Below are 23,235 nucleotides of genomic sequence, written 5' to 3'. Positions count from 1 at the left end.
CTTCCTTTATGTATAACTTTTTTTAAAAAATTGGATTTCTTGTGTAAACTGCCTAAAGAGTGTGATGATGTCACCATACAGCTTTTAATATGTATCCTTTCATACTGAAATTCTCCTAAAAACAACTAAGTCTACCTCATCGTCATTAAGGGATATTAAAGAGGAAACCACAACATTTAGCCTAAAGAACACTTTTTTAAAAGAAGAGAAATTTGATCTGAATATGCAGGAATCTTCATGTCCTACTGTTTCCTCATAGACACATAAAATCTCCAGCCTTCTGACTATATTCTGGAAAGCCAAGTGTACTTGCATCCCAGCTGCAAATAAAATGCTACGTTACCATAACAATTTTGACTACAAAATTGCTAGTCCAAATAACTTCTCTTGTCCTTTAAAATCTTCCTGAGAAGTTTGCCTTGTTGTAGCGGGATGGCTACTCAGTTACTCTCAGTTATAGTGCTGACGTATATGTAGGTATCTGTGTGTTTTTTGCATTCATGTGTGTTGTTTCTCTTTTGTTTCCTACAACCAGAACTCGGGAGAGAAAGTCAGTAAGGTCAGCTTGGTAGACCTGGCGGGTAGCGAAAGAGTGTCTAAAACGGGAGCCGCCGGAGAGCGACTGAAAGAAGGCAGCAATATCAACAAGTAAGGTGGCCATGCGATTCCAGAGTTGAACCGGAGTTTCCATCTGGCTTCTTGTGTGTCTGGGGGAACTTGTTGTGTTATAAGGGGTCAGATGGTTCAGAGTCTATGTAGCTTTAGTCAACTGGGTTGAAGAAAGACAACCACCTGCCTCTATTGTGATGCATGAAATTTATTTAGGTAAAGCTGCATGGTGCAGCCCTGCCCAAACATTGTACAAACACTTCATGTATCATTGTATATAATGTAGTCTTGGGTAAATGCAAATCACAATTTTGTGAATGAAATCATATCTTAAATTGATTTGAGGAGCTTACTCTGGAAAGAAAATGTGGTTTGAATCCTTTTGTAAGGCTAATACTGTTTCAACATCAATACCTCAAAAAAAATTGAATGATTATTAAATAACTGCCTTATGAAATCTCACTATTGGCCTTGAGTGCCTATGGTGTGCCCAGTGATGCAGCGAAGGCTGAAAGAGAGCAGAGTGGCGCAGGATGTGTAGGAGTTTGCCAGGTAGACAAAGGAGATAGAAGCATTTCATGTGGAAAGTGCAGCAGAGGCACAGACAAATGAAGGACCTGTTCTTTGCAGTAATGCCATATCCCAGGATTGCTCCTGATATGCAAGAGGAAGTCTCTGCTTTCCAACATGAGAGGGAGCAGGGATTGCATTTAAGGGTGCGCACTCAAGCAAGGCTGGTTGGACTTAATCCTGCCTCCACCACTTACTAGATATACCTGTGTGTCATGGGCAAGTGATTTCACCTCCCTGTGCTTAATTTTTCTCATCTGTAAAAGGAGGATAATAATATTACCTACTTCATAGAATTGTTGGGGATTAAAGGCTCATAATGTGTTTAGAACAATGCCTGGCACGTAATATGCACTGAATAAATATTAATTGTTGTAGCTATTTTTATAATCTGTATAAACAGCATAATCATTATCATTATTCCAAATTCAGCAGAAAGTAGTTTAGTTTGTAGTTGTAATATTTTTCTGTTGGGACATAATAACTTGGGATTCTGTTTAGGACAGAAAGTGACAAGGGGGGCCCGGCCCCATGGCTTAGCGGTTAAGTGCACGCGCTCCGCTGCTGGCGGCCCGGGTTTGGATCCCCGGGGGGCGCACCAACGCACCGCTTCTCCGGCCATGCTGAGGCCGCGTCCCACATACAGCAACTAGAAGGATATGCAGCTATGACCTACAACTATCTGCTGGGGCTTTGGGGGAAAAAATAAATAAATAAAATTAAAAAAAAAAAAAGAAAGTGACAAGGGGTAATATATTCAGGAACATGTTTGTGCTTCTTGCGTTTTAAAATGATATTAGCACATTATAATTTTAATATACAAAAGTTTAAAATTATAAGTAAAATATCCTCTCTATCAGATGGACACAGCTGCACTCACTGCAAAGGCTGCTGCTCTAGGGAGTTAATCTTCCAGTCATCCTGTCTCCTGCTCTCACAACAAAGGATTTTGCTATAATTCATGACAAAGCATTGTAGGAGCCCAGGCTGGCACTACAGCTCTGCATTCCAAAATGAGCTCAAGAACCAGGATGGGAAACAGAAATGAGAGTTTGAGGGAGCAGGTACCAAAGAAAAGATTGTCACTCCTCCTGGAGATTTGTTTATTGGTGCTGAACCATGCCAGTCCTTGGCCTACTGGCTGGGCTTGTGGGAAAACACTGGAAATTCTGTGCTGTGAATTTGTGGGAATTTAGAGTGTGGCTGGCCTTGATATGTAATGATCACTAACTTTTATTGACCTCTTATTATGTGCCAGGCACTATTCTGAATATTCTATATGTAATAACTCATCTGATCCTCACATCAGCATTGTGAGATGGATCTGTTATCCCATTTTACAGATGAGGAAACCAAGGCAGAGAGTGGTTAAGGTCCCAAAGGTCACAAAGCTCTAAGATGGTGCTGGAGGTCTGCACAGCTATCTTAGAGATCTTCGTAGAAGTGAGAGGCCGACAATCCCTTACTTACAATTCCAAAATCCAGAATGCTGTAAAAGCCAAGTGCTTTTCTTTTTTCTTCACAGCTCACTTGTTGGTATATTCTCGCCTGAATTCTCGTGAGGCTATCTCTAGTCTTTATCTACATTTATAGTCTTGATTTTCTCATTTAGCATGGCCCTTCGGAAGTTGAGCTGTAGAAATGTTAATATACCTTGCTATGGGGTGCTGTCCCAGATCCCACTGGTGATCATGTATAGTGTATGCACCAAACTTCCTAAAGTCCAAAATATTCTGAATTTCGAGATACATGTGGCGCCGAGGATTTCAGATAAGAGATATGGACTTGCTCTTTTTTGATCCACTTATCAAATATATGTTGAACGCTGGGCGTAAGACCACAGGGATGGGTCACATGGGACCCTGGCCTCAGGAAGTTCAAGGTCCAGTGGGGAAGGAAGACCTTTGGAGGGGTGGCATTAATACATTAAGTGACATAGAAACTTACACACAGGATGCAGTGGGAACAGGAGTGACAACACAGCTGAAGGTTCAGGGAGGGCTTCCCAGAGGAGATACTGGAGTTTCTTTACAGAAACTAGCTGTCTGACCTTTCTGTGCCTTAGTTTCCTCAGCTGTAAAATGTGGATGAGGAAACAACCCTATGAGTAGGGCTGTTATGAGGATTAATTTAGTTACTATTTGTAAGGTGCTTAGGACAGTGCCTAGCACTTAGGAAGCTCTATATAAGTGTGAACTAATAAAATAAATCGTAAATTGACACTGCTGCCTGATAGTTCCACAAATGGCTTTTTAAGCCTTAAAATCATTGCCCAGTTGAGTGCTAAAATTAAAGAAATCTCTGACATCTTTCCTAAGCTTTCTCTCGGCCTCCTGTTTGGGCTTCCGTTGATGGGACATTAATAATCCTCTTAAGCAGACCTGTCAGGGACTTCACACAGACATTAGTGTCTGCTTAATGGGCTGTGGATTTAGGAGCTTCATCTCTCCTTAAGCTCTTAAGAGCTTTAAAGCACACATTATTCCTTCATTTGAGAGCTGAGGCAGTATGTGGCTGCACAGCCATGGCCTGTTCAGGGCTGGGGAGGTATAGGTCGTCTGTAGACCATCTTCACAGGGGAAAACATCTGCAAAATCAGTCTGCTGCTCTGCCTGTCTACTGAGGGTGGAATGAGGAAGCCTTTCCCTGCTGCTGGAGGCTGGCTGGTTCAGCTTCTATGAGAACTCATTTAGATCATGGAACACTCTCTTTCTCTCTTACCCCCTGGGAGTATCATTGAAAGTAGTTCCATTTTATTCTCAGCAGTGGCAAGTCCTTAAATGTATCAACAGTGTTCATCCAATGGGTATCATTCTCAGTCTCATTTCCATTTCAGTTACCGTGGTTAATAATAAAGTATATACTAAACATTTCTAAAAGTGGGTTCTACTGAACACTTGTTCTGGGGATTTAATATATGTTACTCCTAGGATTCTGTCATGTAATTTATGTCGTAATAACTTATAAGCATAATGTTTCTATTGTTTCATGTGACTCGATCCTCCTTTTTTCTTCTTCGGTGCTTTCCATGACTCTTGTTCATTTCCCCTCAGAAACCTCACTTAAATATGAGTACTGCCTAAATGACCAAACATGAACTTGTACCTAGGCAGAATAAAAATGACCTGCTCTGTCCATTATTCAAGGGCGGGCAGGGGTCCTTGTTAATTTACCACTTGTACATTGCAGGGTCCACATATGTGAAAAAAAGATCTGAATAAATGTCTTTGCATCTAACATGAGAGACCCACAAAGGAAGGGCAAAAATCTGCTCCTTGGGATGCTGTAGCCACATCTTTTAGGGCATGTGACATTGTTACCTCAGTGTTTCCCAAAGCATTTTTCTGAAATACTGGTTCCTCAAGTGGCTCTGGGAAGAAAAGGATCCTTGGACAAATAATTTTGAGAAAGCCTACTTATAAAACCTTACTTTGGAGATTTACAGTGCTAAACACTCTGAGAAGTCCTGCAGTAGTGAATCCCATATAACTTGATCACTCCCTGAACTTGTATGTTGACAGAATTCTAGGTATAACGTATTATTAAAATCTCCAGAACAAATGTTCAAAAGAACCTGTTTTTAGAAATCTTAGTATATACTTTTTTATTATACCACAGGAATTGAAATGGAAATGAGACTGGGGATGATACTTGTTAGGTGAACATTATTTAAGTTTAATGATTTGGATCAGCCACTGGAAAATGGTGATGAATGGAAATGAGGCCCGTACTAGGGATAATGGTTTTCTTTCCTCTCCTGTCATGTGATGGTACTGTTCTTTCCCCGTATTTTGCCACACATATTCTCTGCATTTCTCCTTTACTGTTAGGAGTGAGGACTTACTGGGGAAGCATACTAAATTAAAATCCACTAACTTCATCGTCTTTGAACTAATTCTTTTTTTATAGATTTTTTTTTTTAATTTTTTTTATTTTCCCCCCAAAGCCCCAGTAGATAGTTGTATGTCATAGCTGCACATCCTTCTAGTTGCTGTATGTGGGACGCGGCCTCAGCATGGCCGGAGAAGCGTCGGTGCGCGCCCGGGATCCGAACCCGGGCTGCCAGCAGCGGAGCGTGCGCACCCAACCGCTAAGCCATGGGGCCGGCCCTGAACTAATTCTTTAAAAGCCAAGGGTTGCATTCTGCTGTAAGCAATGGAAACCAGCTACAGTGACAACCAAATGATGTGTTTATTTTCCTCACTCAAGAAGTCCAGAAGCTGGTACGGCACCTCAGAAATGCTGTCAGGCACACAGCCCTACTAACCTTAGTGTGTGTTCATGTCGTTCTCATGACCTCAAGATGGCTCCTCCATTCTAGGCATTCTGTCCATATCTGTGTTCCAGACAAGAAGGGGAAAGGAGGAAGGCGAAGGACCACTGGCTTCTGTCAGCTAAATATGTACCTTTTCTATCAGGAAGACAATAGCTTTCTTGGAAGCCCCTCCCAGTACTGTCTCCCTGCATCTCATTGGCCAGAACGGCGTTTCATGGCTTCCCTGAGCTGCAGAGGACTCTGAAAAGTGAAATTTTTAGCCGGGCAATGTGCTTCACAATAAAATCAGGGTTTTTGTTAGCCAGTAAGAAGGGAACAATGGATATTGGACCAGCGTTCGCAGAGTGTACTAAAACCATTATTGAATTAGTCCTTTTTAGAAAGAAGTCCGTGTTCTGTTCTTCAGTGTATTCTAGACTCAGTTTCACTCAGCAGATGCTTAGTGAGTGCTTTCTACAAGCCAGGCACAATAATTGCACAGCGGAATATGTATAGCCTAGAATGGTCACTGCCTTCAAGTTGATCACAATATAAGTAGAAAGAGATAGACAAATACATATACAGCTTAATAAAGGTTAATAAGTTCTAATGATCTTAGAAAAAGATCATTGGAAAAATAGATAATATATTTGAAATCCATTCTAGAGAGGGCAGATAACTCACATCACATCATATCCACTCCTAAGGGAAGGCATCTGGTGGTTAGGGTTTTAAGAGAAGCTATGTAGGTTGGAGGAAGGTATAGAAAAGCAAAAAAAAAAAAAAAAAAGTTTGAATTATGACTATTATCTTTTCATTGATTGTATTTATTGGAGCAACTTTTATTTTGTTTTTGATCCTCCCAAGTTTTATTTCTTTTTGATCCGAATTCTCCATTGTTATAAATAGGTAGATTTTTGAAAATTCCAATCTTAAAATATGGGTATCTGTTTATAAATGTTTTCCCCTAGCCTAACTTCCTTCCTATCCACTCAGCCCCTCCCCATTCTTCTTCCCACCCAACCTAAGAACTTGTGATAAGAGATTTAAAGATTAGGAGCTTCTCCTAAGCTTACCATCTCCACCTCCAGTAGGTTCAGGGAAGGAGCAGTGCTTTGGTAGAATTAGAAAGATCCCTGGAATAACTTTTTCAGCCCCTAAAATTGGCAAAAAAAAAACCTCCTACCCTCTTCTGGACACCTGTAAGCTGCCCGTTTGCCTCCAGCATGAGAAGACAGTGCCAGCAAGATCCATAATTAGTGATTTTGTTGTATTTTTAAGTCCCCCGGGCATAAAATTCTCATTAACATTTGTAAGCCTATTGTTCAACTTGCACACATTGAACTTTGAAACAGTTTTTGGGATTTTAGAAGCCCCTGGATCATTGCGTCTGAGTGGAACCTAGAAGGGAGGGATGGCATGGAGTCCTCGTCACTGGGTGACCTGGTTATGTCTAACTCATTGTGGAGTGCCACTCACCCTGCAATTCATTTCTTTTTGTTCCAAGGAAATTGTAATAGGTTTAGATAAAGTTCTTGTTTTGAATATGGGCACACTAATAAGTAAACAGGTGTGGCTTCTACTGATGGTAAGCTTCTCTAACTGAATAAGCTATAGAGCAAAGTACACACTGAGACTGGAGTCGTATAATCATTTCTGTCCAGCTCCACCCCTCAGCTGAGTCTGACACTTATGTGCTGTACTGGGCTCGCAGAGTGCACATCATACAGTGGACACTGATCACACTCTGTCACCTGTTCCCTTTTTCTCTCAAAGCACTAATTTGATTTTACGTATCATTGTTTAAGAGTACTAGAAACTTTCCCTTTTTACTCCCTACACTGTCAAGTTAGAAAATATAAGCAGTTGCCACAAGATGGCCTAAAATCTTGTCTCGATGATGAAAAATCCATGACAACCCCAAAATGTGTTTTGATGTGAAGGATCACTGTTAACCTTAAAGTTGCTAATACTAACTTTTGAGTCACTGGGCTTTTTATAGTTTGTATGAGTTAAAAGTATTCTGCTACATTTGGGTAATAAAAATCTGGGATAGTTCAAAGAATTGTTTCCAACTGAAAATTTTATTTCAATAGTTGCAAAATGTGAAAAATGCCCTATATTTTATATTAAAGCAGAAATGTGTTTTTGCCTTATATTGAACTCCTACTTTCCTCTGTTTCTTACATATCACACACAATTTTCTTTCTGAAAATTATTACCTTTGGGAGTGGTGATTGGAACTTGCTGAATTTTTTTTAAATAGCTGTATTGAGAAATAATTCCATACCATATAGTTTATCATTTTAAAGTATATAATTCAGTAGCTTTATTATATTCAAAGTTGTGCAACCATCACCACATTCTAATTTTAAAACGTTTTCATCACCCCCAAAAGAAACCTTGTGTCCAAGTCATTCCCCATTTACCCCACGCCCTGCCCTATGCAACCACTACCTCTGTCTCTATAGATTTGCCTGTTCTGGATATTTCCTATAAATGGAATCAAATAATCTGTGGCTGTATTATTTTCCTAGTGTTTTCATAGAAGATTACCACAAACTGGGTCACTTGAAAGAACAAAAATTTATTTTCTTACAGTTTTGGAGGTCAGAAGTCCAAAATCAAGGAATCAGTGGGATTTGTTCCTTCTTGGGGGCTCAGAGGGAAAATGTATTCCATGCACCTCTCCTGGCTACTGGTGGTTGCTGGCATTCCTTGGCTTGTAGATGCATCACTCCAATCTCTGTCTCTATCTTCACATGGTGTTTTCCTTGTGTGTCTTCACGTGGCCTTCTTATAAGGATGCCAGACACTGGATTAGAGCTCTCCCTGAGCCAATATGATCTCATCTTAACTAATTACAACTGCAAGGACACTACTTCCAAATAAGGTCACATTCCAAGGTTCTAGTGGGCATGAATTTTAGGGGGACACTATTCAACCCAGGACAGTAGCTTTTCATGTTTGCTTTCTTTCAATTAGCATAATTTTTCAAGGTTCATCCATGTTGTAGCATGTATCAGAACTTCATTCCTCTTTTATGGCCAAATAATATTCCGTTGTGGGGACATACCACATTTTATTCATCCCTTCATCGTTTGATGGACATTTGGGTTGTTTCCACATTGTGAATATGCTGCTATGAAAATTCGTGTACAAGTTTTTGTGTGGACATATGTTTTCATTTCTCTTGGATTGGATTTAACTTTTAAATCTGTCAATTACAGTGTACATGTTTATTTCACTTTGCAGTAATGGCTGTTAGTTAATGAAAATTCTCATTCATTTTCTGCCTCTTGAATTTGCTTTGTATTTCAGTGACTTTTCAGTGACTCACGTTTCGGGAATTATGTTTTGTGGGAAATATGCTTTCTTTCCTTTCAACTCATTTAATGGAAATCTACTGTTAATATTAGAAAGAAAGCTATCTAGTCTTTAACTTGCTAACCTCTGGTTCCTTGCTGATTTGTGCCCTTTTTATAAATTAAGTAGTAACATTTGATTTTTTTAACCTATTTAGAAAGGATTTTCTCTTTGTGATATCATGTAACCTTCCTTTCAGTCCTGTGAGATCTCTTGAGGCTCCTGTTTTCTGGCTGCTAAACTTGGAATCTAGTTGATTTCCTTTTAGAAGAGCAATTGAAACTTAACTGTGACACAGGAGGATGTCCTTCATCCCTCAATACCACAAATCTGTTGTTTCTGTGGCACTCTTTTGGCCAGGCGCAGAGAGCATGTATTAAGCACCAGGGAAGGCTCATTAGCCTAGGCCAGTGCTTCTCAAACTCTGGCCTGCCTCTGAATCACCTGGAGGGCTTGTTAAAGCGCAGATTGCTGTGTCCCACTCTAATAAGTGTCTGATTCAGTAGGTCTGAGGTGGGGCCTGAGAATGTGCATTTCTGACAAGGTCCAAGGGATGCTGATGCTCCTGGTCCCAGCACTACATTTTGAGAATCATTGGTGCAGACAACTAAATGTATTTAACATTTTGGGTATTGTTCGACCAGTCTTCTCAAAATTTAATGTGCGTATGAATGACCTGGAGATACCTTTAACTGGCTCTGATTCAAGAGGCCTGGGAGGCTTCTGAGGTTGTAGGTTTCTAACCAGCTCTCAGGTGATGCCGGTGCTGCTGTGTAGCAGGAGTTGAAAGAGTAGCCGTACAGTTTTTCTACAACTGTAATAACTCTACATTGAAATAAACTTGCCAGCTTTAAGCGGATGAACAGGATATATCTTGTAATGTGTAGTGGAAGGGGGCTTAGCAAGTTACAGGGTTATTCTGGGAAACAGAGTCAGAGGCCAGAATGGTTCACATTAGACCCAAAGAGTAAATAAATGGTTCAGACTTTTAACATATTTGGAGTAAGTTAAAATTCTCCAGTGTGATTTTTTGAATGTAGGTTTCTAGGTTCTGAAATGTATGTTTCACAGGTCCTGTGACTGAACAGAATAGATTCTTACAGGGATTCTAAATGCATTCTTTTAAATTAATGGAGTTTTGGGGGCCGGCCCCATGGCGTAGCGGTTAAGTGCGTGCGCTCCGCTCCTGGTGTCCTGGGTTCGGATTCCGGGCGCGCACCAACGCACCGCTTGTCAGGCCATGCTGTGCGGCATCCCATATAAAGTAGAAGAAGATGGGCACGGATGTGAGCCCAGGGCCAGTCTTCCTCAGCAAAAGGAGAAAGATTGGCATGAATGTTAGCTCAGGGCTGATCTTCCTCACAAAAAAATAAATAATATTTCTAAAAAAAATAAATTAATGGAGTTTTTGTTTTTATTTTTCTCTGCTTCTTGACAAATTAATGTAGACTTGATTATATCAACTTTAGGGCCTTATTCTGCATAATTTATACTTATTACCTATAAGGATTATTGTTTTATGAAAACAAAATAGACATTCCATAAAACTGATTTTTAATTTTTTCTCTTGGCAGATCGCTTACAACCTTGGGATTGGTTATATCATCGCTGGCTGACCAGGCAGCTGGCAAGGGTAAAAACAAATTTGTGCCTTATCGAGATTCAGTCCTCACTTGGCTTCTTAAGGTAATTCATTGTTCTAGTGTTTCCAACAACAGATTGGCTCTTTCAGAGGTGACAGCTGAAGAGTGTGTGCAAAGCTAACCGAATATACAGCAAACTCTTGACCATACTATTATCCTAATTCTTAGGAATGCAGAATGAAAACTTGTTTCTATTGCCTTTTTTTCCATTATAATGCTGTTTGAAGGTATTATTCCTTATTGTGAATAGAGAAACTACATTTTATCTTGTCATGAAATTATTTTTGAAATACAAACTCATTTCCACGTCATGTTTCCTTCACAGAGAATGTCATACATGCACGTTTACTGCTTTGGTCATACGTGTTGTGTGTGGAATGGGCCTAGTTTCTTAAGATGCTATTTGAAATATTTTGCAGGACAATTTGGGGGGCAACAGCCAGACCTCTATGATAGCCACCATTAGCCCAGCAGCAGACAACTATGAAGAGACCCTCTCCACGTTACGATATGCAGATCGAGCCAAGAGGATCGTCAACCATGCCATTGTGAATGAGGATCCCAACGCAAAAGTCATCCGGGAACTGCGGGAGGAAGTGGAGAAACTGAGAGAGCAACTCTCGCAGGCTGAGGTAAAATCAGCCTGGTGCTCCCTGTTTTTGAAGTTCCATTGTGGTAGCTGAGTGCTGAGGCCGTGTTTGCGTGCAGTTTTAGGGCTTCTTGGTGTGGTTCAACATTTCTGTATTGATTGGCATCTGCTAAGCGTTGTGAAGACAGCATGAGTAATACAAGACTTTTGTCCTAGGAACTTACAGACCAGGAAGCAGACAAGACAGAATTGCTGCTACTGCCTAATTGTTTGCCTCAGTAAACCAGTTGGTCTTTGAGCACAGATCTCTTCCAGTGTGAAATCCTAAGAAACAAGTGTTTTGTTTTTATTTACGTTGTAGACTATGTTTCCAAAGGGCCTTGCCGTTTTCGGAGAAGTTAGTTGTGTGTCCTCTCCTTGTTAAGTCCTGGAAGACAGCGTGATGAAGGATAGTTAAACATTAGGAATAATTCAGAAATCTCCTTTTATTTTTTCATTTTTACCAGCTCCTGGCAGGAAATAAAATCAATAATTTTGCATTGTTACCATCTTTCTTTGGCTTTACCCAGACTTTAATAATCACACCCTCTTCCAAATAGCTGTTGCTTTATGCAGGTTACTGGACAAGGTGCTGTCTCATTTGACATAGGTAATGGGACTGAGATGGAGATGAAGTGCCCTAGCTTAAGTCACATGCTTCCACAGACCAGGACTTGGGTGTGTACCGAAGGCTTCTAAGTTCACATTCCTTCATACCACTGTCTTCTGAACCTACTTTAGTTGGGGGAGTATTCAGTGTGGGGGGAAAAAAAAGGTAATAGCCATTATTTATTGAGCACTTGTGAACCAGGCACTGTTTAAATACTTTTTATCTATCAGCTTATCTAATCAAAAAAGTAATCAACAGGAGATTAAAACAAACAAACAAGAAGGAGTGAAGGCAGAAGGGATCCGAATACTCCATTAATTGGTGATCCTGGCAGTTATAACTGTCTACGTGTCTTTCTCTTCTTCCAGGCTAAGGGCTTCTGTAGTTCAGGAAGCTGTGTTTTATTACTTTTTTTCATCCCTGACCCCTAGTGTAGCATTGATACTGGAAAGCACTTAACACAATACACCTTACACATCATAAGTGCTCAATAAATGTTGCTATTTTTTGTCATTATTATAATCATCATTCAGTGCATCAAGCACAATTTTTTTATTGGTTCCAAGAAGGATAGCAAAACACCTGAAAAATCAAAATGCTGATAAACTTTGAAGAGAGTCGTGATCCTAGGAGGAAAGGGTAATGGTTCTGGAATATGTTTATAGGTGGACGATATATTTCTTTCCTCTTGTCTCTGAATCTGCATTTCTACTGTGACCATATGATCTAGGCCAGATGGCTAGAACAGTGTCTGGCCAAAGTAAAGAGAAGAGGAACCACAGCAGGTTCACCTAGAATTTTCATGTGTGTCCCGTGTACCCAGCACTAAATGTCCCTCTCAGGCTCTGTGAACACTGTAGACTCAGGCATACTCAGCAGGCCTCCAGGTCATCACCACTCCAGCTTCTTGTCCAAGCTCTACCATCTTTCTTGTTCATAGGGTTATACTGGAGAGAGGCTCTTGTTACTTTGGGGTGTCAAAGCATATCATTGCCAAGTACAGGCCTCCCCAGATTTTTTAAGCTGCATATTTCTGCTTCTAGGCCCCTTAGTTATTCTCACTGAGCAAACTCAGAGGGAAATTATTGCTCTTTTAACCAGATGACCTGCTTCTAAGTGAGTAGTAAATATGCTAAGTTTATCACCATCAATAAGAAAAGTAGTTTAAAGGGCCCAGATTCAAATTTTAAAATAAATGAGGAGAATCTTCACCTTTCCTGGTAGGTTAATATAACTGGAGTGCATTTATTAGTGATGTGCGTTGATCTCTGTCTTATTGAAAAAGAAATCTGCTTAAGTAACCTTTTTTCCTACTCTTCTATTTTGAGGATGAACTTTAGCATCTTTTAGGTCTTTAAATGTGAAATTTAAGTTTGATGGATAGAATTACCCTGTAATGATTTGTATCAATTTAATTCAGGGCACTAGTATTTCTTTTTCTCCTTTAAATAGTAGCAGCCATGTATTCTTACATTTCATTTGATTAATAAAGGTCTAAAACCCATCCTGACAGCGTTAACTTGTTTCCATCAAACTGTTGATAACTGCTTAAGAAGGACAATAAGTGCTTGTCTTGTTGATAATGGTGAAAAAAATCAGAAAATCAGATCCCTGTGGTTTCATTTTAAAGGCTATGAAGGCCCCTGAACTGAAGGAGAAGCTTGAAGAGTCTGAAAAGCTGATAAAAGAACTAACGGTGACATGGGAAGAGAAGCTAAGGAAAACAGAAGAAATTGCACAGGTAACTTGATAATTTAGGCCTAAAATATTGTGATTCTTTTTCATTTGCCGTCTTTTTTGTATAGTCATTTGTCATCCTCAGAAAGTCTTTTGAGAACCTCTTTCTGCTGAGCTAGAGACTGCGAAGATCAGTTTTAGACACTAACTTTGTGTCTTTCGTTAACTATAATTTGGTCCGTTTAATTGCTAAAAGTGTTGGAGAATACTGAACAGGCATGGTACAGGAAATACCTTTAATATTTCCTGCTTCTCATATTTAAACAAAAATCTGTTTTGTGATTTTTAGATCACTTGGCAAATAATGTGGCTACCTGATTGGCAGAGAGTTTGTAACATATAGCATATCATAGTTTTTTTAGTGTATTTGATTCCTTGGGCTTGTTAGAAAATGCTGTATGAACTTTACTTGAGGTAAAATATAAAGCAAGGACTAATTCTATGTGAATGTGTCTCATGAATGTGTGTGTGTGTGTGTGTGTGTGTATAATGAATCTCTACACTCTGCATTTCATAAACATTTTAATCTCATTGACCACTAGTAAATATTGAACCATCCCAATCAAGTAGCTTGAAAGTAGTAATGGGACCTAGTCTAGCCTTCTGCTTATGTGTTTTTGTAGATATTGTTCACACACACGCACACCCCCCAACTTCCTAGCCCTCTTACATTGCTTTATGTTTCTTCCTCGCGCTCAGCATCATTGGAAATTCTATATTTTAGTTGTCTGTTTTTTTATGATCTATCCCCTTCCACTAGAATATGTTTTCATGAAAGAAGGGACTTTGTTTTGTTTGCTGTTGTATTCCCAGCCCTAGATCAGTACCTAACACGTGAATATTTCTTGAATAAATGAATGAATTCAAAGCCTTCTGCAACAGGGGCCCAATCTGTTCTTCCAGCCCCACCTCCTACTGCTGTCCCACATTTATTAGGAGTTCTTGGCACCTGAAATCATCCTGTATGCCCAGATGATTGCTGTGCTTTCCTATGCCCTTCCCCTAGAACACTCTGCCCTCTTCTTGTGACTCCCCCATTTCTTCCTGTTGAAATTCTTCTTATGCTTCAAGAATCATCTTAAATGTATTCTCTTCCTGAAGCCTGTCCTCATCTCTTAACCCATCATGATCTCCCTCCTTTAAAGCCCCGCACACGTTGTTCCTCTCCAGTGGCTCAGGGCTCTCCTCTCTTGATTCCAGATATGTGGTCTTATCCTCTCTACTAGACCGTAAGCCCCTAAGTGCAAGATGGTGTCTGGGTTCACCCTGGTGCCCCTATAACACTGACACGCATTTTAGGCTCTTAGTAAACTTGGTTGAGCTGAGTAGAATGTGTCATTTCATTGGCATTGTCCCCAGAAATAGTGACTTAAACTTTCCATGGATACATCTTGTGAATAGAGCAACAAATAGAGTTCCCTGCTGTTGTCTGTTTTGGTGCGCAGGAGAGACAACGACAACTTGAAAGTATGGGGATTTCCCTGGAGACATCTGGTATCAAGGTGGGGGATGACAAGTGCTACTTAGTCAACCTGAACGCAGACCCTGCTCTCAATGAACTTCTGGTTTATTATTTAAAGGTAAGAGATGATATAAATAGATAGTTGTAATCCTGAATCATTCGTGTACGATTCCCAAGTGAATCCAGGTGCCTGTCTCCATGATTTTGCTTTTTGTATCCAGCTTAGCCCTCATTAAAAGTAAGAGGATGGATAGTACAGTGTGGTTACCGTTGAGAGTGAAAACCAGCTATTTTGTGTTACCCTGGGCCTGTGCATTTCGGGCTCATTTCCTGTGCAAGTATCAATGGGGCATAAGTGGGCAACTGAGGGTGTCAGGGAGGTCCCTGGCTATGTGACAAGGATTCTGAGAATCTCTGGGTTCAGCCACAAAGACCCTGAGAAGCTATGGAGAGTCACCATTATGCTTCTGAGTAATTCTTTGGAGATCTCAAGATCAACACAAGCCTGAAGCAGACCCTTGTGGTAGATTAGACAGCTTGAGTTCTCCCACATCCATCCCTTCTAAACCTGCATCCTCAGGAAGTAACTTTTGGCCCCATAATCACCCTTCAAGTGTGGAGATGGGATGCGGCCTTTTGGATTTGGCACTTTGGCCTCAGGGCATGCCACTGACCATACTGGATAGCTTGTTGCAGCAGTACTCAAACTTTCTAGCTTCAGGACACACGTACGCTCTTTTAAAAAGTCTTGAGGACTCCAGAGAACTTTTGTATATCTGGGTTATATCTGTGTATATTTGCTGTATTTGATCCTAAAACTGAGAACATTTGCAAATAGAGACATGTAAGTGTACCGCCCATTAGTCTTCAGAGCTATGACATCATCACACATGGTGTTGCCTCTGGAAAAGCCCACTGTACACTTGTGATAAAATGAGAGACAAAGGCAAATAACACCTTAGTATTTTTGTTAAAGTAGTTTTGACCTCGCGCTTCTTGAAAGGTTCTCAGAGACCCCAGGGGTTCTCAGACCATACTTTTAGAAATGCTGGCTTATTTTGTTAAGTGAGAAATAAGACATCTGTTTGAAATAGGGCACCTGATTGACATTGATCTGGGGCACCCCAGCTGATTTAGGGCACTCAGCTGACCATCAGGGCATTTTAAATCATACACAGACACACGATTGCTGAGTTATGGTAGTCATAGTGTTTGGTAAGTATTGTGGATTGGGGACCTGGGGACTTGAAGGCAGCATATATACACTGTCCCTACACCTAAGTCTCTAAGTGCAGAGGTATTACCCACTTGCCAAAGGTTAAACAAGCTCCTTTTTAAGAATTCTAATCTGCGTAGTGAATATACAAAATGCAATGGAGAATAAGGTAGAATTGAAGCAAGGAGCCTCGGTCTTCCATCCTTTTTATTCTACTTTTTCCAGAGACATAAATATGGCACAAATCGCCCTGACTTGTTGAGAGTCCACTCATGGACTTAAGATCTGTTCATTTAGAAAATGATTAAGGGGTAAGGAATCGTTTCTGAAATCTTAATTTTGAAAGACCAAGCCTTCTACTTTCTCTGTTGAATAAGGAAATATTATTAGCACAGCAATTAAATGATTTTTAGAGTAATAGAAAAAACAAAGGAGATGCGAAATAGACTGAATCACCAGGAGTCACAGTCCTCCTATATCTGAGGTTTGAGGTACTTAAAATCACACTCATCTGTACACTGTGTGACCCACAGGCTTCAGTACTCTATGTAATATTGGTATTAGAATTAAAATGCTTTTTTGCACATTTTAAAAGTTATGTATTTGAGGGCCGGCCCCGTGGCTTAGTGGTTAGGTGCGTGTGCTCCGCTGCTGGCGGCCCGGGTTCGGATCCCGGGCGTGCACCCATGCACCGCTTCTCCGGCCATGCTGAGGCCGCGTCCCACATACAGCAACTAGAAGGACGTGCAGCTATGACATACAACTATCTACCGGGGCTTTGGGGAGAAAAATAAATAAATAAATAAAATCTTTAAAAGTTATGTATTTGAAAATATGACTTTCAGGCCGGCCCCATGGCTTAGCAGTTAAGTGTACACACTCCGCTGCTGGCGGCCCGGGTTCAGATCCCGGGCATGCACCGACGCGCCGCCTCTCCGGCCATGCTGAGGCCGCATCTCACATACAGCAACTGGAAGGATGTGCAACTATGACATACAACTATCTACTGGGGCTTTGGGGGGGAAAAAACGGAGGAGGATTGGCAATAGATGTTAGCTCAGAGCCTGTCTTCCTTAGCAAAAAGAGGAGGATTAGCATGGATGTTAGCTCAGGGCTGATCTTCTTCACAAAAAAAAAAAAAATGAAAATATGACTTTCTATGAAACTGCTTTTAGTGGTTCTTTACCTTACATAGCTGTTTTCAAAGCACTTTTGCTGTTCACTCAGGTGATCCTTAAAAGGATCTTGTTAAATAGATCAAATAGATGATATTGTCTTGGTTTTGCAAAAAAAGAAACCAAGGCTTGGAGAGTGAAATGACTTACCTGTGGCCACATAAATAGTAAGTGGTGGAGTCAGAATTCTATCAGGTCCAATTTCCTTATATTTTAAAACAATATCTAATCACTGTTGATCAGTGTTGTTTTTTTTTTTTTTGAATGTTTAAATATTTTTTAAAATTTAGTGTGTTAAGGTGAGCTTTTGACTTATAATGCTCCAAATATCTTGCATCTCTCATCTGATTCATTTAATATTGTCATGCTTATGCTGTTGGATTATTCACTGATTGTAATAAATTTTTGTTGAGTTACAAGTACATGTGGGTTTTTTTCTTTCTTTGATAATCTGTTACTAGGACCATACCAGGGTGGGTGCAGATACCTCCCAGGACATCCAGCTGTTTGGAATAGGAATTCAGCCTGAGCACTGTGAGATTGATATTGCATCTGATGGAGAGGTCTCTCTTACTCCAAAAGAAAATGCAAGGTAAGAAGAGTAAATGGCTACTTACCATTGCTTGTGTGCCGTATTTTCAGAAGACTGCCCCTTTCGGTCCACTTGCTTCAATTATAGCAAAGTCAGGGCTACACTGGGTCCTCAGGGATTTACTTTCTAATTGTGGAGAGCAGGATAGCAACATTTAGGAGCACCAGCTTTGGGGTGGGCTGATTCTACCTTGACTGGTGGGGTGATTTTGGGTAAGATACTTCTTTTGTCTAAACTTCAGTTTCCTCATGTGGTAAATGGGGCTAATAGGAGACAAAACATATAAATCACTTGGCTCAGTCCCTGACACATAAATATTGAATCATGTTAGTTGTTGTTACTCAGTTACTGCATTGTGTAAAGACCAGTTAATCACATAACTCCACTGTATGAAAAGTTCCTAAACCAGGCTATAATATGTAAAAATTTGAGAATTGACAGGATAATATATTTACTTTGTAATTTCTATTAATCGATGTAAAAGTATTAAATAATCAGGTATAAAGTTTAAATGAAGTCCTATGACAATATCCATTAACACAAAAACATTGTAATTCAGAACACTCATTTTTATGAGGAAAACTACATTCATTTTAAATTCTGTTAATATCTGCCATATAAATTTCTAAGTGATGAAAAACTAAGAGTAACAATAGTAGCATACATGATTCATGAAAGTTTGTAGGTCTTGTGTTACAGTGATATAATTAAGATAGTTAGTGGTGAAATGATACTATTCCTTGATTTTTACTTATTCCGAGTTAAAATAGTCTTTAGCCTTATCCTGCATCCCCCTACATTAGAAGCTCTGGATTTTTTTTTTTTCATACTTTTTCTTTTTTTCCAGCTTTATTGAGATATAATGACAAAATTACATTTTTAAAATGTATATGATGATTTGATTATATTCTCTTCTAACACTATATCTAAAAATGATTTTAATCAGCAAATTTGCTCATACTCAACTCCAATTCCGTGTTTTTTTATTGTACTCTTCTTTCTTCCGCACCCTGTCCAATCTCTTTCTTTCCTGGAACCCAGGGTAGTAGTCCATTCATTCAGTATACTTTGCTCCAGGCTCTGTCCTGGGAATTCCCAAGTATAGGAACTCAAAGCCTTTTGGAGGAGAATGTAAAGAAACAACAATTATTGTACAGGAAGATAAGTGCTCCTTCTAAAGTGATCTTTATAATCTGCAAATCTGATCACTATGGAAGCTGGAGGGGGGGACGTTTACAGGACTGGAGGTGGGGGGATCAGTTAGGATATTTATTATGATATTGTTATGGGACCACAGCAAGCGGCAGTAGAAGAGAAGAACAGAATGTAGTTGAGAATTATTTGAAAGTCAGCAAGATGTAGTCATGTGCTTACAGACAGGGTGGGGACTCAGTAAAGGAAAAGGAGAAGTCAGCAATGATTACAGGTTTCTGTCTTGGGAGACGAGTTAAACAGTGATGCTACTAAACCAAAATAAGGAATACACAAGGAGGAACGGCTTTGAAGGATAATAGGCAGTGAGTGATGATGAGTTCAGTTTGGGGTACTTTGAATTTAAGGTGTCCTTGGGATATTGATGTGGAGATATCATTTGAACATTGGCTTTAGGGCTGTGAAACTACACTAAAGATATAGAATTGGGCATTATCAGTGTTGCCTGTCTTGAAAGTAGGTCTAGATTGTAGTGAAAGGATTAAACCAGTATTTTAGGGATGTTCTAACAATAGTCCATGAAGGATGCTGAGACAAGGGGGCCAGAGAAGCAAGAGAGGTAACAGCAGGACACAGTGATGGATGCCAAGGGAAGAGAAAATTTTAAGGAAGAAGTTTATTGGATGTAGCAATTAGGAAGACACTAGCAACCCTGGGACATTTAGATACCATGTAGTTGTGGATATGGAAGGAAAAATACAAAGAAGAGAGAATGGGAGGTTAGGAAGTGGACTGAGAATCTTGGTTGCGAAGATGGAAATGGAATTAAGAACATAAGAGAGAGACATGGGTTTAAGAGACAGTCATTATTTCATTAAATCTATCCTCAGGTCCACTTATTCTTTCTTTAGTCATGTCTTACCTGCTGCTTATTCTGTTGAGTTTTTAATTTCAGTGTCTCTATTTTTTTTCCATTTTAGTAACTTTATTGAATTGCCGAGGAACGTAACAACAGCCAGATTTGACACATTAAATGGGGATGTTTAAAGAACAAAATTAATATGTGATATTGTTTCTCATTTTATTTATTTATTTTATTTTAGGTATAATTGACGTAACATATTAGTTTCAGGTGTACAGCACATAGTTACAGAATTTTTTTCCTTATGATGAGAACATTTAAGATCTACTCTCTTAGCAATTCAAATAATGTAATATAGTATTATTAGCTGTAGTTGCCATGCTGTACATTAAATCCTCATGTCTTATTTATTTTATAACTGGAAGTTTGTACTTTTTGACTCTCTTCACCCATTTCACCCCCCCCCCCCCATTTCTCATTTGTAGAAGTTCAGGAAGTCCTTTTTTAGGTATGCCTAGTTTCTATTGGTAGAGTCTTGTTTTTACTTCATTGTATGCCTTTAATAATTTTATTTTTACTTATTTTGTTGTCTTTATTTGAAAATTCTGTTCTCTGAAGTTGTTGGGACTTCAATCCAACCGTTTGTTGTGTCTGCTGATAACTTTGCTTCCTAAAGCAATTCGTGGTTTCTTAGATGCGCTCCTTTTCAGCAGAAGTTTATCTGTAGGAGTCTTGTGGCCTGGGTGAGGGAACATAAATTCCTGCAAAGAGGTTTTATATTTGCTTCTTCCAAGCACCCCAAGCATGTGTCCAATTAGAAATTGCTTTTTATGCTAATTTCTTGGCTTGGGTACATTACCAAACCAGGCAGTTTCTATAACTTTTTCCTTTTTATGTTATTGTAATAAGAACATACTGTAAACAGCAAAGTGATCTGTTTATATATGCCTTCAAGGGTGTGTGTGTGTGTGTGTGTGTGTGTGTGTGTGTGTATGTACACCTACATGGGAGGTCCTCTAAAGATACATATTATCACAAATATTGTCAATAAGTATAAGAGGCAAAACTTATTATATTCCTCTTTCATTTGCTCTGGAACTGTTTTTAGTTTTATTCTATGATAACACTGCCCAATAGAACTTTCTGAGATAATATAAAGGTTCTCTGTCTGCTAAGATCATTTTAGTAGCCAGGAGCAAGATGGTACTATTGAGCCTTGAAATACGGCTAGTGAGAATGAGGAACTGAATTTTTTTTTAAATCATAATTCATAGTTTAAAATAATAAAGGACACTGGGTGACGCATTTCTATTATTGATCATACTGCTATTCCTAGAATTTCTGGAGGGCTTTTTAGATACTTTGGTAAACAATGGCCAAATATTTTTTCATGAAAAGTGACTAATAGATTTTTTTAGGTAGAAGAGATAAGTATTCTATAAAACTTTTCATCATCCTTTTGGCAAAAATGTGTATATATGCATACGTATATATGTACGTAGACACCCACATACGTGTAGATTCTGATCTCTTTTTTCCATTTTGCAGATGAGTAAATCAGTCCATCGTTCCAAGTAGAGAGGACACAGACTTTTGAAGCTAGAGTTAAACAATGTTGAGAGTCATTTTGATGGGCAAGAATAAAGGAAACATGTTAGTGTAAAATATACACACCAAAGTTTTATCATGTTTATGTATGACAGATCAAAAATATTTAAGATGGCATTTCCAGGGATTTTTTATTAATAAAAACTTAGCCAGCAGACTCAAAATCTTGCTAAGAAGGAGTGATTATTTTTATATGTGCATTCTATGTATTCCGTAACTCTGAGCTTTAGTCCTATAAAGATTAGGAGCCAGATAAAAAGATTACATGGAAAAAAAAACACTGAAAAAGTAAAACTCTAAATAATCATTATTTTTCTCCGCCAAACTTCATGTGATAGTCCTTTAGCAAATTAAACTTTAATTAATTAGCTAATTAATGAATTCTTCCCCTAATATTTTGTTTTTAAATACCAACAAAACCTCTTTTTTAAGTGAAGGAAATATTTATAAGAAGACTAAAATTGTCAGGACTAAGAATTCTAGAGGACGTTTCCTTTCCCCCTAAAAGATGTCACAGTAACTGTGCTTTGTGTCAAAAGATCAGTTGCTGAGATCTAATAAGCAGGAAACCCTGCGCAATCTTGTGCAGTGGGTGACTCAGGCTGCTGACCTCACAGCCCCTGGGTAGCAGTAAGCTGTAGCAGAGTTGCAGTGTAAGGAAAACTGCACCGTTGAAAGACCACCTCCAAATGGCACTGGGCAGGGTTGCTCCTTCCGGATTTGTTTCAGCCAAGTCCAAGATGCACAGGCCAACAGAAACTCAGACACAGGGTGCCCATCATTTGTGGTGTGATATACACAGTATCAGTATATATCAGTATACAGCATAACAAAGACTGCCAGAGATGTCTCCCTCTCACCACCCCCATCTGTTTGTTTTGTTTTCATAACTTGTTTTGGTAGCTATTTGGGATTTAAACCTGATATTCTTTTTATGTTTTCTCCACGTCTTTATTATGGAAAATTTCAAACATATAAAAATAGAAAGGATAATATAACAAATCCCCATATATCCATCATCTTGCTTCAAAAAGGTGCACCTCGGGCCGGCCCCGTGGCTTAGCAGTTAAGTGCTCGCGCTCCGCTGCTGGTGGCCTGGGTTCGGATCCCAGGCGCGCACCAACGCACCGCTTCTCCAGCCACGCTGAGGCCGCGTCCCACATACAGCAACTAGAAGGATGTGCAGCTATGACATACAACTATCTACTGGGGCTTTGGGGGGAAAAAAAATGTGCACCTCATAGATAATTTTGTTTCATTTATATGCCCTCCATAGCTCCTCCTCTCTCCCCTCTGGGTTATTTTATATATTCCAGATGTTATAACTCTGCATCCATAAATATCTCAGCTTGTATCTCTAAAAGACAAGTATTCTTAAACATAGCTTCAATACTGTTGCACCTAAAATAATTAACAATAATTTCTTATTAATCATCATATATCCAGTCAGTGTTCAAATTTCCCCAGTTGTCTCATAAATGTTCTTTTTCAGTTGTTTCTTGAAATCAGTATCCAAATAAGATTCAACCATTGTCATTGGTTGTTATGTTTCTTGGGTATCTTTTAGCCTATGAGATCCTCACTTTATCCCCCTTGTCCTTGCATTTTGTTTGTTGAAGATGCCTAGTTGTTGGTCCTAAAGTTTCCTGTAGTCAGCATTTTGCTCATTGCATACCTTGACGTCATCTAGCATCTTCCATTGCCCTCTGTGTTTCCTAAAGTGTTATTTATAGACACTTGATCAGATGCA

The 23,235-nt window shown here is 39.4% G+C and overlaps 1 protein-coding gene across 5 annotated transcripts in view; it reads left to right on the top strand.

Annotated features, from left to right (window-relative positions):
• Nucleotides 1–23,235, top strand: part of KIF13A (kinesin family member 13A) — a 196,498-nt gene that overhangs the window by 122,484 nt on the left and 50,779 nt on the right. For all 5 annotated transcript variants that reach the window (XM_087438063.1, XM_087438060.1, XM_087438061.1 and 2 more), the window contains 6 exons: nt 536–648; nt 10,375–10,486; nt 10,863–11,075; nt 13,312–13,422; nt 14,864–14,998; nt 17,733–17,863. In XM_087438063.1, coding sequence (XP_087294189.1) covers nt 536–648; nt 10,375–10,486; nt 10,863–11,075; nt 13,312–13,422; nt 14,864–14,998; nt 17,733–17,863 — 815 coding nt within the window. The remainder of the gene's footprint in view (nt 1–535; nt 649–10,374; nt 10,487–10,862; nt 11,076–13,311; nt 13,423–14,863; nt 14,999–17,732; nt 17,864–23,235) is intronic.

Source organism: Ceratotherium simum, chromosome 13, assembly GCF_057802395.1.
Source record: "Ceratotherium simum simum isolate JZ-2026a chromosome 13, ASM5780239v1, whole genome shotgun sequence".
Taxonomy (NCBI): Eukaryota; Metazoa; Chordata; class Mammalia; order Perissodactyla; family Rhinocerotidae; genus Ceratotherium; species Ceratotherium simum.
Note: the sequence above shows the minus strand (reverse complement) of the source record. Positions and strands in the feature narration are given on the sequence as shown.